This window comes from Pistacia vera, unplaced genomic scaffold (genome assembly GCF_008641045.1).
Source record: "Pistacia vera cultivar Batoury unplaced genomic scaffold, PisVer_v2 Contig1180, whole genome shotgun sequence".
Classification (NCBI taxonomy): Eukaryota; Viridiplantae; Streptophyta; class Magnoliopsida; order Sapindales; family Anacardiaceae; genus Pistacia; species Pistacia vera.
In genome coordinates this window covers 97,366-111,243 of record NW_022195227.1, presented here as the reverse complement: position 1 = coordinate 111,243, position 13,878 = coordinate 97,366, and the positions used below count along the sequence as shown (strand labels likewise).

The window sequence follows — 13,878 nt, the reverse complement described above, 5'->3', positions numbered from 1 at the left end:
TTTTTATAGTGGTTTGGATGCAACAAGCGACTCTACATCACTGTTATTTATTGATCTCTGACTATTTCTATGATTTTGCCCAAAAGGCATACAAAGATGAAGAAATCAGTGTTTACAGAGAGAGAATGAAAATGAAGCTCCAATCTCAGCCCAGCATCCAGCCTCCTTCTTCGTGAAGAGAAATGCCCATTTATTCACCCCAAACACTCAATGTAATGAGTGTTTTGCAAGTTGCCTTGACACATGAAAGACTCTCGTCCATTCATCTCTTGAAAGGAGATATAGTTGGTGAGAATATCTTTGGAGATATGGGCTTAGCACGTCGTACAAGAAGACATTAAAGAGCTGACACAGACGTGACTTTTTAGGCATAACAGAAGCCCCCAGTTTTTGATCTGAATTGCTGCAGTCTCGAACTGAAATCCGTTAGGAAAATGATCTGAAATCTGGTAGGAGCTTGACCTGAAATCTGGTAGGAAACGACCAGAAATCTATTAGGAAAACGACCAGAAATCTGTAGGAGCTCGTCCTGAAATCTGTTAGGAGAACAACCAGAAATCTGTTAGAAAACGACCAAAAATCTGTTAGGAAAACGACCAGAAATATGTTAGGAGCTCGTCCTGAAATCTGTTAGGAAAACGAGCAGAAATCTGTTAGGAAAACGACAGAAATCGATTAGGAAAACGACCCGAAATCTGTTAGGAAATGACCAGAATCTGTTAGGAGACTCATCTTGAAATTTGTTAGGAAAACGACCAGAAATCTGTTAGGAGCTCATCTTGAATTGTTAGGAAAACGACCAGAAATCTGTTAGGAAAACGACTAGAAATCGGTTAGGAAAAGACCCGAAATCTGTTAGGAGCTCGTCCTGAAATCGTTAGGAGCTCGTCCTGAAATATGTTAGGAAAACGACTGAAATCTGTTAGGAATCGACCATAAATCTGTTAGGAAATTGACCAGAAATCTGTTAGGAAAACGACCCGAAAGGTCATAACGAGCTCAACTTGGGAGCAAAATGACCTCGACCTGGAGGTCAGAACGAGCTCAATGAGAAAAACGACCTCAATCTAAGAGGTCAAAACGAGCTCAATCAGCAAACGACCTCAACTTGAGAGGTCAAAACGACATCGACCTAAAAGGTCAGAATGAGCTCGACCTGGAAAGGTCAAAACGACCTCGACCTGAAAGGTCAAACAAACCTCGACCTGAGAGGTCAAAACGAGCTCAGTGAGCAAAATGACCTCAATCTAAGAGGTTAAACGACTTCAACCTGAGAGTCAAAACGACCTCGACCTGAGAGTCAAAACGAGCTCAATGGCAAAACGACCTAATCTAAGAGGTCAAAACAACCTCAACCTGAGAGGTCAAAACGAACTCGATGAGAAAAACGACCTCAATCTTAGAGGTCAAAACGAGCTCGACCTGAAAAGGTCAAAACAAGCTCGACCTGAAAAGGTCAAAACGAGCTAACCTGAGAGATCATGACGAGTTCTACCTAAGAGCACAAGGATCAGCGATCTCAGTGTGTGATCAGCGATCTGAAGACGCAATTTGAAGCTAAAGATATGCGATCTGAAGCTGAGGATCAGGACGACATGGCGTGCGATCTGCGATCTGGCCATGCGATCGGAAAACTCTGATGCGTGCGATCTGTGATCTGGCCACGCGATTAAAGAATTCTGATACGCAATCGAAGAATTCTAACGCGTGCGATCTACGATCTGGCCACGCGATCGAGAACTCTGACACGTGCGATCTGGCCACGCGATTGGAGAATTCTAACGTGTGCGATCTGCGATCTGGCCACACAATTGGAGAATTCTGACGCAGGTTTGAGATCTGAGCACGCCATCAGAGAACTTAGATGCAGGCTTGAGAATCGGACCTGCATGGGCCACCAAACTGTTGACGCTTGATTTTGGACCCAATGACTCACACGTGGGAAACGCTGAGCTGACTCAGGAGACACACGTGATGGATCCATGAGATTTGAATATGGAGTTAAGATTATATATTTTGCAGAAAAATAAATAAAAGATTGGCAAGAGGGTTTTTTATAGTGGTTTGGATGCAACAAGCGACACATCCACTGTTATTTTATTGATCTCTGACTATTTCTATGATTTTGCCAAAAGGCATACAAAGATGAAGAAATACAGTGTGATGTTTTGCAAGTTGCCTGACATGAAGACCCCTACTCTCATCTCTTGAAAGGAGATATAGTTGGTGAGAATATCTTTGGAGATATGGGCTTAGCAGCTAGTACAAGAAGACAAAATGAGCTGACACAGACGTGACTTTTTAGGCTAAACAGAAGCCCCCCAGTTTTTGATCTGAATGCTGCGTCTCGAACTGAATCCGTTAGGAAAATGATCTGAAATCTGGTAGGAGCTTGACCTGAAATCGGTAGGAAAACGACCGAAATCTATTAGGAAACGACCAGAAATCTGTTAGGAGCTCGTCCTGAAATCTGTTAGGAGAACAACCAGAAATCTGTTAGGAAAACGACCAAAATCTGTTAGGAAAACGACCAGAAATAGTTAGGAGCTCGTCCTGAAATCTGTTAGGAAAACGAGCAGAAATCTGTTAGGAAAACGACCAGAAATCGATTAGGAAAACGACCCGAAATCTGTTAGGAAAATGACCGAAATCTGTTAGGAGCTCACTTGAAATTTGTTAGGAAAACGACCAGAAATCTAGTTAGGAGCTCATCTTGAAATCTGTTAGGAAAACGACCAGAAATCTGTTAGGAAAACGACTAGAAATCGGTTAGGAAAATGACCCGAAATCTGTTAGGAGCTCGTCCTGAAATCTGTTAGGAGCGTCCTGAAATATGTAGGAAAACGACTAGAAATCTGGGAATCGACCAATTGTTAGGAAATTGACCAGAAATCTGTTAGGAAAACGACCCGAAAGGTCATAACGAGCTCAACTTGGGAGCAAAATGACCTCGACCTGAGAGGTCAGAACGAGCTCAATGAGAAAAACGACCTCAATCTAAGGTCAAAACGAGCTCAATCAGCAAAACGACCTCAACTTGAGAGGTCAAAACGACATCGACCTAAAAGGTCAGAATGAGCTCGACCTGGAAAGGTCAAAACGACCTCGACCTGAAAGGTCAAAACAACCTCGACCTGAGAGGTCAAAACGAGCTCAGTGAGCAAAATGACCTCAATCTAAGAGGTTAAAACGACTTCAACCTGAGAGATCAAAACGACCTCGACCTGAGAGGTCAAAACGAGCTCAATGAGCAAAACGACCTCAATCTAGAGGTCAAAACAACCTCAACCTGAGAGGTCAAAACGAACTCGATGAGAAAAACGACCTAATCTTAGAGGTCAAAACGAGCTCGACCTGAAAAGGTCAAAACAGCTCGACCTGAAAAGGTCAAAACGAGCTCAACCTGAGAGATCATGACGAGTTCTACCTAAGAGCACAAGAGATCAGCGATCTCAGTGTGTGATCAGCGATCTGAGACGCAATTTGAAGCTAAAGATATGCGATCTGAAGCTGAGGATCAGGACGACATGGGCGTGCGATCTGCGATCTGGCCATGCGATCGGAAAACTCTGATGCGTGCGATCTGTGATCTGGCACGCGATTAGAGAATTCTGATACGCAATCGAAGAATTCTAAGCGTGCGATCTACGATCTGGCCACGCGATCGGAGAACTCTGACACGTGCGATCTGGCCACGCGATTGGAGAATTCTAACGTGTGCGACTGCGATCTGGCCACACAATGGAGATTCTGACGCAGGTTTGAGATCTGAGCACGCCATCAGAGAACTTAGATGCAGGCTTGAGAATCGGACCTGCATGGGCCACCAAACTGTTGACGCTTGATTGGACGCCAATGACTCACACGTGGGAAACGCTGAGCTGACTCAGGAGACAACGTGATGGATCCATGAGATTTGAATATGGAGTTAAGATTATTATTTTGCAGAAAAATAAATAAAGATTGGAAGAGGGGTTTTTTATAGTGGTTTGGATGCAACAAGCGATCTACCATCCACTGTTTTTTATTGATCTCTGACTATTTCTATGATTTTGCCCAAAAGGCATACAAGATGAAGAAATACAGTGTTTACAGAGAGAGAATGAAAATGAAGCTCCAATCTCAGCCCAGCATCCAGCTCCCTTCTTCGTGAAGAGAAATGCCCATTATTCACCCAAACACTCAATGTAATGAGTGTTTTGCAAGTTGCCTTGACACATGAAGACTTCGTCCATTCATCTCTTGAAAGGAGATATAGTTGGTGAGAATATCTTGGGATATGGGCTTAGCAGCTAGTACAAGAAGACATTAAATGAGCTGACACAGACGTGACTTTTGTGATAACAGAAGCCCCCCAGTTTTTGATCTGAATTGCTGCAGTCTCGAACTGAATCCGTTAGGAAAATGATCTGAAATCTGGTAGGAGCTTGACCTGAAATCTGGTAGGAAAACGACCAGAAATCTATTAGGAAAACGACCAGAAATCTGTTAGGAGCTCGTCCTGAAATCTGTTAGGAGAACAACCAGAAATCTGTTAGGAAAACGACCAAAAATCTGTAGGAAAACGACCAGAAATATGTTAGGAGCTCGTCCTGAAATCTGTTAGGAAACGAGCAGAAATCTGTTAGGAAAACGACAGAAATCGATTAGGAAAACAGACCGAAATGTTAGGAAATGACCAGAAATCTGTTAGGAGTCCTCTTGAAATTTGTTAGGAAACGACCAGAAATCTGTTAGGAGCTCATCTTGAAATTGTTAGGAAAACGACCGAAATCTGTTAGGAAAACGACTAGACGGTGGAAAATGACCGAAATTGTTAGGAGCTCGTCCTGAAATCTGTTAGGAGCTCGTCCTGAAATATGTTAGGAAAACGACTAGAAATCTTAGGAAATCGACCATAAATCTGTTAGGAAATTGACCAGAAATCTGTTAGGAAAACGACCCGAAAGGTCATAACGAGCTCAACTTGGGAGCAAAATGACCTCGACCTGAGAGGTCGAACGAGCTCAATGAGAAAAACGACCTCAATCTAAGAGGTCAAAACGAGCTCAATCAGCAAAACGACCTCACATTGAGAGGTCAAAACGACATCCCTAAAGGTCAGAATGAGCTCGACCGGAAAGGTCAAAACGACCTCGACTGAAAGGTCAAAAAACCTCGACCTGAGAGGTCAAAACGAGCTAGTGAGCAAAATGACCTCAATCTAAGAGGTTAAAACGACTTCAACCTGAGAGATCAAAACGACCTCGACCTGAGAGGTCAAACGAGCTCAATGAGCAAAACGACCTCAATCTAAGAGGTCAAAACAACCTCAACCTGAGAGGTCAAAACGAACTCGATGAGAAAACGACCTCAATCTTAGAGGTCAAAACGAGCTCGACCTGAAAAGGTCAAAACAAGCTCGACTGAAAAGGTCAAAACGAGCTCAACCTGAGAGATCATGACGAGTTCTACCTAAGAGCACAAGAGATCAGCGATCTCAGTGTGTGATCAGCGATCTGAAGACGCAATTTGAGAGCTAAAGATATGCGATCTGAAGCTGAGGATCGGACGACATGGGCGTGCGATCTGCGATCTGGCCATGCGTCGGAAAACTCTGATGCGTGCGATCTGTGATCTGGCCACGCGATTAAAATTCTGATACGCATCGAAGAATTCTAACGCGTGCGATCTACGATCTGGCCCCGCGATCGAGAACTCTGACACGTGCGATCTGGCCACGCGATTGGAGAATTCTAACGTGTGCGTCTGCGATCTGGCCCACAATTGGAGAATTCGACGCAGGTTTGAGATCTGAGCACGCCATCAGAGAACTTAGAGCAGGCTTGAGAATCGGACCTGCCATGGGCCACCAAACTGTTGACGCTTGATTTTGGACGCCAATGACTCACACGTGGGAAACGCTGAGCTGACTCAGGAGACACACGTGATGGATCCATGAGATTTGAATATGGAGTTAAGATTATATATTTTGCAGAAAAATAAATAAAAGATTGGCAAGAGGGGTTTTTTTATAGTGGTTTGGATGCAACAAGCGACTCTACATCCACTGTTATTATTGATCTCTGACTATTTCTATGATTTTGCCCAAAAGGCATACAAGATGAAGATACAGTGTTTACAGAGAGAGAATGAAAATGAAGCTCCAATCTAGCACCAGCCTCCAGCCTCCTTCTTCGTGAAGAGAAATGCCCATTTATTCACCCAAACACTCAATGTAATGAGTGTTTTGCAAGTTGCCTTGACACATGGAAGACTCTCGTCCATTCATCTCTTGATAAGATTTTGTTGGACCGGTCATCACCATCACAAAATTAAATCTAAATACCGTAGTTAGCGGTAAGCAGGGTCGAATCCACAGAGAGCAAGACTATGACCTAATGTATATTTGAGTTAACGAAAGAGAAATTGACAGAATGATTGATTAAATAAGGAAACTAATTACTTGCAGGAAATTAAAAAGCATTAAATAAATTGCTAACTAAAACACAATATTAAAAGCGTTGCCGCTACGGGTTCGGTTTGACTCAGGACCAACTCTCACAATTCCTCTCCTCGCTCTTCAATTTCCTAAACCTACAAGGCTAGGCAAATCAATAAAAATATCTCTCGGCAATCTAGGTATAATCTATCCTGTTTCCCTATCGTCTTAGTTACAGATCGATTGGTTAAAGACTATCATCGACTAACCGAAAAACGCTAAACCCTTAAACACCACTAGTTGGTACAACGTTAACAAGTACAACCTATCAACCTGTATCATCAATCAATAATTAATAATAATGCATTCCTATAGAAATGATATTAAACGCTACTACAACTTGATTGCAATCAGTACCGAAGCAATTAAAGTCATAATCAAATTCATAATCTCAAACCGACATTCAATTATGCAAAAGTTATATATCAATAAACGTTCTCAATGGACATTATCAATTCACACACTGAGCATCAGAATAATATTAAAGCATCGCAAACAATGAAACGAAAACAAATATAATCTGAATACAAGAACATTAACCAAATATCCACCATTCGGGCTCATCCAACTAGTCGAGAGCTGATGAGGAGATCAATGGAGTCAATCTCGATCTCGCCTATACCGTAACAGACAACCGGGAACTCAGCCGCTCATGGTGGTGATGACGGAGGCTGAAACGGTGAAAACGAAGCTGATCATGGCGAAGAGGAGGAACCGACAGCGATATGATGCAAAGAAGGGGCGAAAATGACCAACGGACAGCCCGGAATACGAACAGCCGTACTTCGCTGGAAAACGTTAATTTTCCAGCGGGTCTTCTGGAAAACGTGGCGGAAATGGGATCCGAAGGTACCGAGGAAATCTCTAGTGATGGGGAGTTCAGATCAGGTCCTGGGAGGTGAGAAGTCGCCAAAATGAGCAGAATCTGGGCTGGAAGATGAAGAGGCGCGTCGACAAAATCGCAGATTCCGGTGGTTTTCGCGGCGGCTAAGCTTGAAATGGGTAGATCCGGCCGTGGGGAAGGGAGATCGACTCTTGGGGATGAAACATCGTCGGAAAACGGTGAAATCTCGCCTGGAAGACGAAAAGTCGCGATGGTGGAAGGCGAAGCGTCGCGGTGTTGTGAGGTTTCCACGGTGGTTTGCGGTGGCTGATGGCGGATCGGTGCATGGGGAGATGGATCGTCACCGGAGGGAGACGAAGGGTCACCAAAAAACTGGTGAACAGCTTCCCTTGTACGCGACTTCATCTTCTTTTATAGAATAAAATGCAAAATATCACTTTGGTCCCTACACAATTGAAACATGACAAAATCACCCCTTGAAACATGACATTTTACCCCCTAAACAGCATAAATGAGACAAAATCACCCTTAATCCATAAACTACAACCAATATCAACTCATATACTTTCCAAATCATTTCAAACACGTTTAAATTCATAAGAAAAATATTAGGAAGCAATTTTCGTGAATAAATTCATAATTCTTTAATTGTCTCAATATACTTCAATTTAATGACACATGGGGTATTTTTATCACAAAATGAGTCACTTTCATGACTCTAACAATGAGATATAGTTGGTGAGAATATCTTTGGAGATAGAGCTTGACAGCGGGTACAAGAAAACATTAATGAGTTGACATATACGTGACTTTTTAGGCAAACACTGGAAACCTTTTATATTATTTTTTTTTTTTAATATGATCAGGGTTTTCTTTTCTACCCCTCATCCTCTCAAAACACATTCCTTATTCTCAAAACTTTTTTTGATACAAACCTGAGAAACTTGTTGCAAAAGTCGAGTATACTGTAAAACACATGATACTATTGTACAAAATGAAACTAAAAAATTAACCTATTGATACGGGAAGGATATTGTTATTAATATCTGAAATTAATCTGAAACAGGGGGGTGAATGATCCTTGAACTAAAAAAGAAATTGAAACAGAAACTCGTATCAGAATCCACGTTCAGTGGAAAATGGAAGTACAAAGGGGTTGCTTCATGCTTGAGATTTGGTTTGATTAAACATTTAGACTTGATTGATGTTATGATTTGAGGCTGAATACAAGATGTTCTGTAATATTTACTTTTGACTCTTGTTCAAAAGTACTAGTTCTGTTACTTTATGGTTCACTATTCATTGCGAGTCCCAGAAAACTCTTAAATTTCTTCAAGTTGAAGAACTCATGACCCATGTTGTCCTGTTAGGAGAGCTCACAGTCACAGGGACATGGTGTCTCTTGAATCATGATCCACTCTGAGTAGTCTGTGGGCTGAGTTCACCGTATTATTATTGAATATTTTGTTGGGAATCGTTGGGCTAAAAAGATAGAGGCTTGCCTCTTCGCAGTGCTGCCCTCTACTGGACTGGTTTTGTATTTTTGTTACTTTCTAATTTGGGTCGGTCACGGTAGTTTAACTTTTCCTTTCAGTAATCAGAGTGAAGTTGGTTTCAATTCGACCGGATTTATGGGACCAGTTCTGGAAATGTTGACCTCGAAAGTCGTAACTTCCCATTTAAGCAAATATATTTAATGCCAACAGCTGCATCCTGACGTCCGTAAAATATCCAAGAAACCCGTACATAGGATTATGAAAAGGAGGAATGGACCACCTCAGTACTCAAGAAAGAACCTCAAGTGAAACGATTAATTAAGGCAGAGAAAATGAAAAGGATAACCAAACTCTGCACGAAGCAACAAGGATTATCAAAAAACCTTAGCTATTAGCATTGTATATAAAAAGACAAACTTTCTTAATAATTTGTTTATGTTCATTACATGGGCCATTTACGGGTTTTCCTCTAAAAATTCTTCTTATCACAGAGATTAATTTCTCAAATCCTCCCGGATAATTTTAGTATCATACATCTCCTTTAGCTGCTTTTTACACGTCTTTTCGACTCCAAAAATCCGATGAGCGGTACAAAGTGTACCATAGACTTTACACAAATCAGACAACTGTGACACTGAGTAACTTTGAATTCATGGACTGCGAGAGTTGATACTCACTTCTTCAATCTACATAGTAAATACATGAGCCGAAAATTATGGTTAACCATTTACAGCTACAGCAGGGCTCATCTTCTTCTTCCTCTCACTGAAATTACGACACGAAATCAAGCTTGGAAGGCAACACTGCACAGACCCCATTGACTTTTCATCCCTTACGGGATCATCATTAGCAGTCCTCTCACTACCACACGAAGTGTTCGCTCCAGATAAATAGGGGGTAGCATTTGTGGATTTTGGAGGCAGAGTTGGCTGGACTTCCATGTTCCCATTGGCCATAATCTGGCGGACTGTAGTATTTTGCTCAACAGGAGGTTGGTCTTCAGGGGCTTCTCTAATGCTCTGCTTGAATAGTTCTCCTAGTTTCATTTTCTTTCCAGTCGGAGTTGTTTCAGAAATGTCCTCTGAAAGGGCTTTGTTGACTTGAGGTGTCCCAGTAGAGAACGCCTGATGAACTGGGGTACTACCACGAGATGGTGTAAAATCTGCATAAAGTAGTAAAAAGGTGGATTGGTTAACAACAACGAAGAAAGACATCAAAACTTTCCATATATATGTATATACACACTACAGTTCTTTACCTACTGTTAAGGTCAGTATTTGGGTGTTTCTGAATTCTAAATATGAAACAGTGTCATCTATCCAGATTAAAGATATAAAATACCATTCTAACAATCTTACCTCCATTGACACTCTGAAAATCATCTTCACAATCAGAATCTAGCCAAGCTTGAGAATCAAAAAACGTTTCCTCTTTACTACCTGCATGGACATGAAAAACACATTTCAACTTCCAGTCAAAGGAGGACAAAAAATAAATAAATAAATCAGGAAAAAGAATGTCAGTTCAAGAATTAACTATACTAATTAGCTAAAGAATGGATCTTAGAGATAAATTTTCATTTATGTAACTAAATTTTATAGGAATAGCTGTGCTAGTTTATAAATCAGGTCAAGCTAGCAAAGAAATATTGTAAATTGTAAAAGCTCAATTATAAATAAGCTTTCAAGTGAATTAGCAGATCAAGGACTCCAGTAAATTTTCACAAAAATCATCCCCTGACAGTAAAATTTATGTTCAGTTTTGATATGGCAATTTAACCCAAAGACAAATTAAAGGTGGGACCAGTTCAAAGAACCATCCAAGTAAAGTCCATGAAACATCATCCCTGTAGCATAAACAAGAAGTGGGTTTCGCCATCAACAGCTATGTCCATATGCCTCATTATGTTAAAGACAAAACATTAAAGGTATGCCCATAATACTGAATAAGAGTCCCAATGAACTCCAGAGACCACAAAATAACCCACATCTTAAACTCTTGGGTATTCCTGTAAGATTTCACCACAAGTTCTAAAAATCTTCAACCTGATGTCAAGATATTTACATAATAATCATTGGCTTTAAAACATCTGTGACGTCCATATCCCAGAGTGTGGTCCTTCCATTCCCCATCCTGTATCAAGTCGACTGTATACAACATGATCCATATTCATCAATGTGATGATAACTAATGGGCCCGCAGAGGATACTTTTGAAGATTCAAGATCCAGAGACTGCTGGAATGAAGAAACCATTACCTATTTATGATCTAATTAAAGCAAATTCGCGATAGGGTCGTCTGGATATGGTATTAAATTTCTTCATTCTTTTATGAAGCAGCCATTTTCATGATCAAATCCAAACTAGATTGCAGACAATTGCCTTTAAAGCCCGGTGGAACTGTATGGAGAGAAACTCAATCACGAAATTAATGTTTAAAACAAATGAAAAAGAAGGATAATCCTAATTGTATCTCGCTACACAATTCATACAAACAGCCTTTCAATCTCAAACTTGAGCAACCTAATCTATTGGCATACAGCTTTTAATCAATTTTTTTCAGTGTGAATATTTTTCTTTTTTTTGTATGATTAACTATTATGTCATTTGATTGGCCACCAAAACAAACACAGCCCACAGGATATCATCATTATGAAGGGCAAAAACAAGAACTAGTGCATCTGACAAAAGAAATCATATTTATATGCAAGGGCAAAAACCCAGAAATTAGAATGATATGATTAACTAGCCATCCAGGAAACAAAAAAAAGATATAGATATGCGCTAAAATAGAAAGCCATCTTGTTCCTGAATTTACTATGACAGAATCCAGTAGTAAATTTAAAAAAAAAAAAACAAAAAAAAAAAAACAAAAAAAATTCAATTAGAAGAGGAGTTAGGAATTAAGAAAATTACAGAGAATAAAAATCCTGGACAAATGAAAAGTCAACCACACGAAGCAAAAACTAAATAAAATCAAACTTTAAACTCTGATAACTATAATACCAATAAAGGTTTAACAAATTCACAGAAAGAGCATAATCATACTCTGTGCATATCAATTTGATATATAATAAAAATATTAAAAGTATAAAAACAATAATTGACATCATAATATAAGTTTCTTTTACCAATAAAAATTATACAGATGATAGCTACAGTCATTCGTTAGCATAAAGTATCTTAACAAACCCCACAAGGGCACACCCAGTTCAGATCACATATCATCCAGAAAAATATAAAAATATAATTAAGAAAATCAATACTCAACGCTAAAATAACAAAAACAATAACAAAACAAGCTTTTCCTACCAAAATGAAGTAAATTTTAATAAAAGACTGAAACTTTGATAGCATACCAGGGTCTCTACCGGTGATGGCTGGCCAATCGTTCATCGGAGGGAAACCATTGGACGGCTTTTCTTTGATGGGTGAAGGTGGAATAATAAGGTCGTGATTTTTGGAGCCAAATGAAGACATGTTGAGTTTCTCTGGCGTTTTCTTATGCATTGATGATACACATGAACCCATCTCTCTCAATATCTCTCCACAAACATCACGAAACCAAAACTAAAGCTTTAGACTCACAAAATGTGAAACTCCTACAAAGAGAGAGAAAGAGACTGTTTTAAGTGTTTTAGAAGACAAAGAGCGTTTTCTTGGCGTTATGTTAAAGAGTGGGGAAAATGAAAAATCTCAGAGAGAGAGAGAGAGAAAATGGAATTGAAAAGGAAGGTCCAAGACTTTAACAAAGACTTAACGTTTTTTTTCTTTTTAATTTAATCTTCTTAATAAAATTTATTATTTTTAATATTTGTTTATCTTTATAAAGATTAGGTTAAATTTTGTCAACAAAATTATTATTACAATATTTGGTTAGTTTCAAGTAGTGAATTGAGTTGTTTCAGCTGTGTTTCAAGGAAGGTGAATTGTTTTCCGGTCAAAAGGCCATAATTATCTAGTGGTAAGACCAAAAGTTTGATGAATTATTAGATTGATTTTATACTTTTTCACCATGAAATTGATGAAAATATGAAGAGTATTTTAGGTTAGAAGTCAACATGCTTTAATTTAATTTTGGGTCTTAAATTTCATGGGGATGCTTCATCAAGGAGCCCCACCTCCACATCACATTCAAAGTTTACCATTTATTTATTTTTAATTTTATGGGAAATCCCAAGTTTCAATTTTCATAGCTTAGCTTTTTTGAGTTTGGGAAAGGGGCATGGATCTCAAACTCAAATCATATGTTTAATCATTTTATTTCTTAGAAACTAACAAATTGGTCACATCATGGCCTTATTATTATTATGTTTAAATAACATACCTAAACGTAGCATGATTGAATACCCATTTTGCCAGATGATCTACTACCTAACATGGATGGTTCTCATTTACCAAGCGTATTCCAGCTTTACAAGTTTGACCCAAATGTGCAAAAATATTTCAGGTAGACAAGATCCATTGCTTTGATTTCATTCCATAACCATTAGCTTTGAATCTCTTTCTTTTATCAACTTTCTAAAATGGGAGTACAAATGCCATACTTGTTTCTTGATATTCACATCATAAGATTAAAACCCAAAAACAAAACAAAATATGTTCATCAAAGTGAAGCCCTTTTATTTTATGTAATTATATTATATGATGCCTTTGCCAACTAGCAGGAATATTATTCTCATTAATATACTTTTTCTTCATTACTTCAACCAAGGTCCAAGAATATAGCCAAAAAAAAACAAAAATTAATTACATTCAAAATCTATTTATTCAATCAATTATCGAAGAATACTTATGAACATTAAATGAATAAAATTGTAGCCACAAATCAACTATGCCCCACTAATCTCAACGTGGAGGCAAAAGAAAAGGTTGAAAATTTGAGAAAATTAAGAATAATACTATATTTACCGACCCAAATACTGATTTTTATATACCGACTCACTATCCAACAACCCAAATCTGAAAATTTAACTTAAGTCGGTATGTAAAATCTGTGGCTGAGTCGGTAAGCCTAGCATCACTGGAAAATTAAATAGATAAAGTTGAAGATGACAC

General features: G+C 39.1%; 1 protein-coding gene across 1 annotated transcript; it reads right to left on the bottom strand.

Annotated features, from left to right (window-relative positions):
* Positions 1 to 9,218: 9,218 nt before the first annotated feature.
* LOC116110524 (uncharacterized protein At3g27210) lies at positions 9,219 to 12,549 on the bottom strand. Its single transcript, XM_031396732.1, has 3 exons — positions 12,180 to 12,549; positions 10,180 to 10,260; positions 9,219 to 9,983 (listed from the first exon to the last, which is right to left on the bottom strand). Exons 1-3 carry the CDS (start codon positions 12,349 to 12,351, stop codon positions 9,541 to 9,543), a joined length of 696 nt encoding a protein of 231 aa, XP_031252592.1. The 5' UTR covers positions 12,352 to 12,549; the 3' UTR covers positions 9,219 to 9,540.
* Positions 12,550 to 13,878: the final 1,329 nt, after the last annotated feature.

Bases quoted from the DNA above. Each gene is read 5' to 3' on its own strand.
- LOC116110524 (XM_031396732.1), bottom strand. From the start codon at position 12,351: ATGGGTTCATGTGTATCATCAATGCATAAGAAAACGCCAGAGAAACTC. The intron at 10,261-12,179 runs GTATGCTATCAA...ATGTCCATGCAG, and splicing joins CATCACCGGTAGAGACCCTG to GTAGTAAAGAGGAAACGTTT. The intron at 9,984-10,179 runs GTAAGATTGTTA...TACTTTATGCAG, and splicing joins TTTTCAGAGTGTCAATGGAG to ATTTTACACCATCTCGTGGT.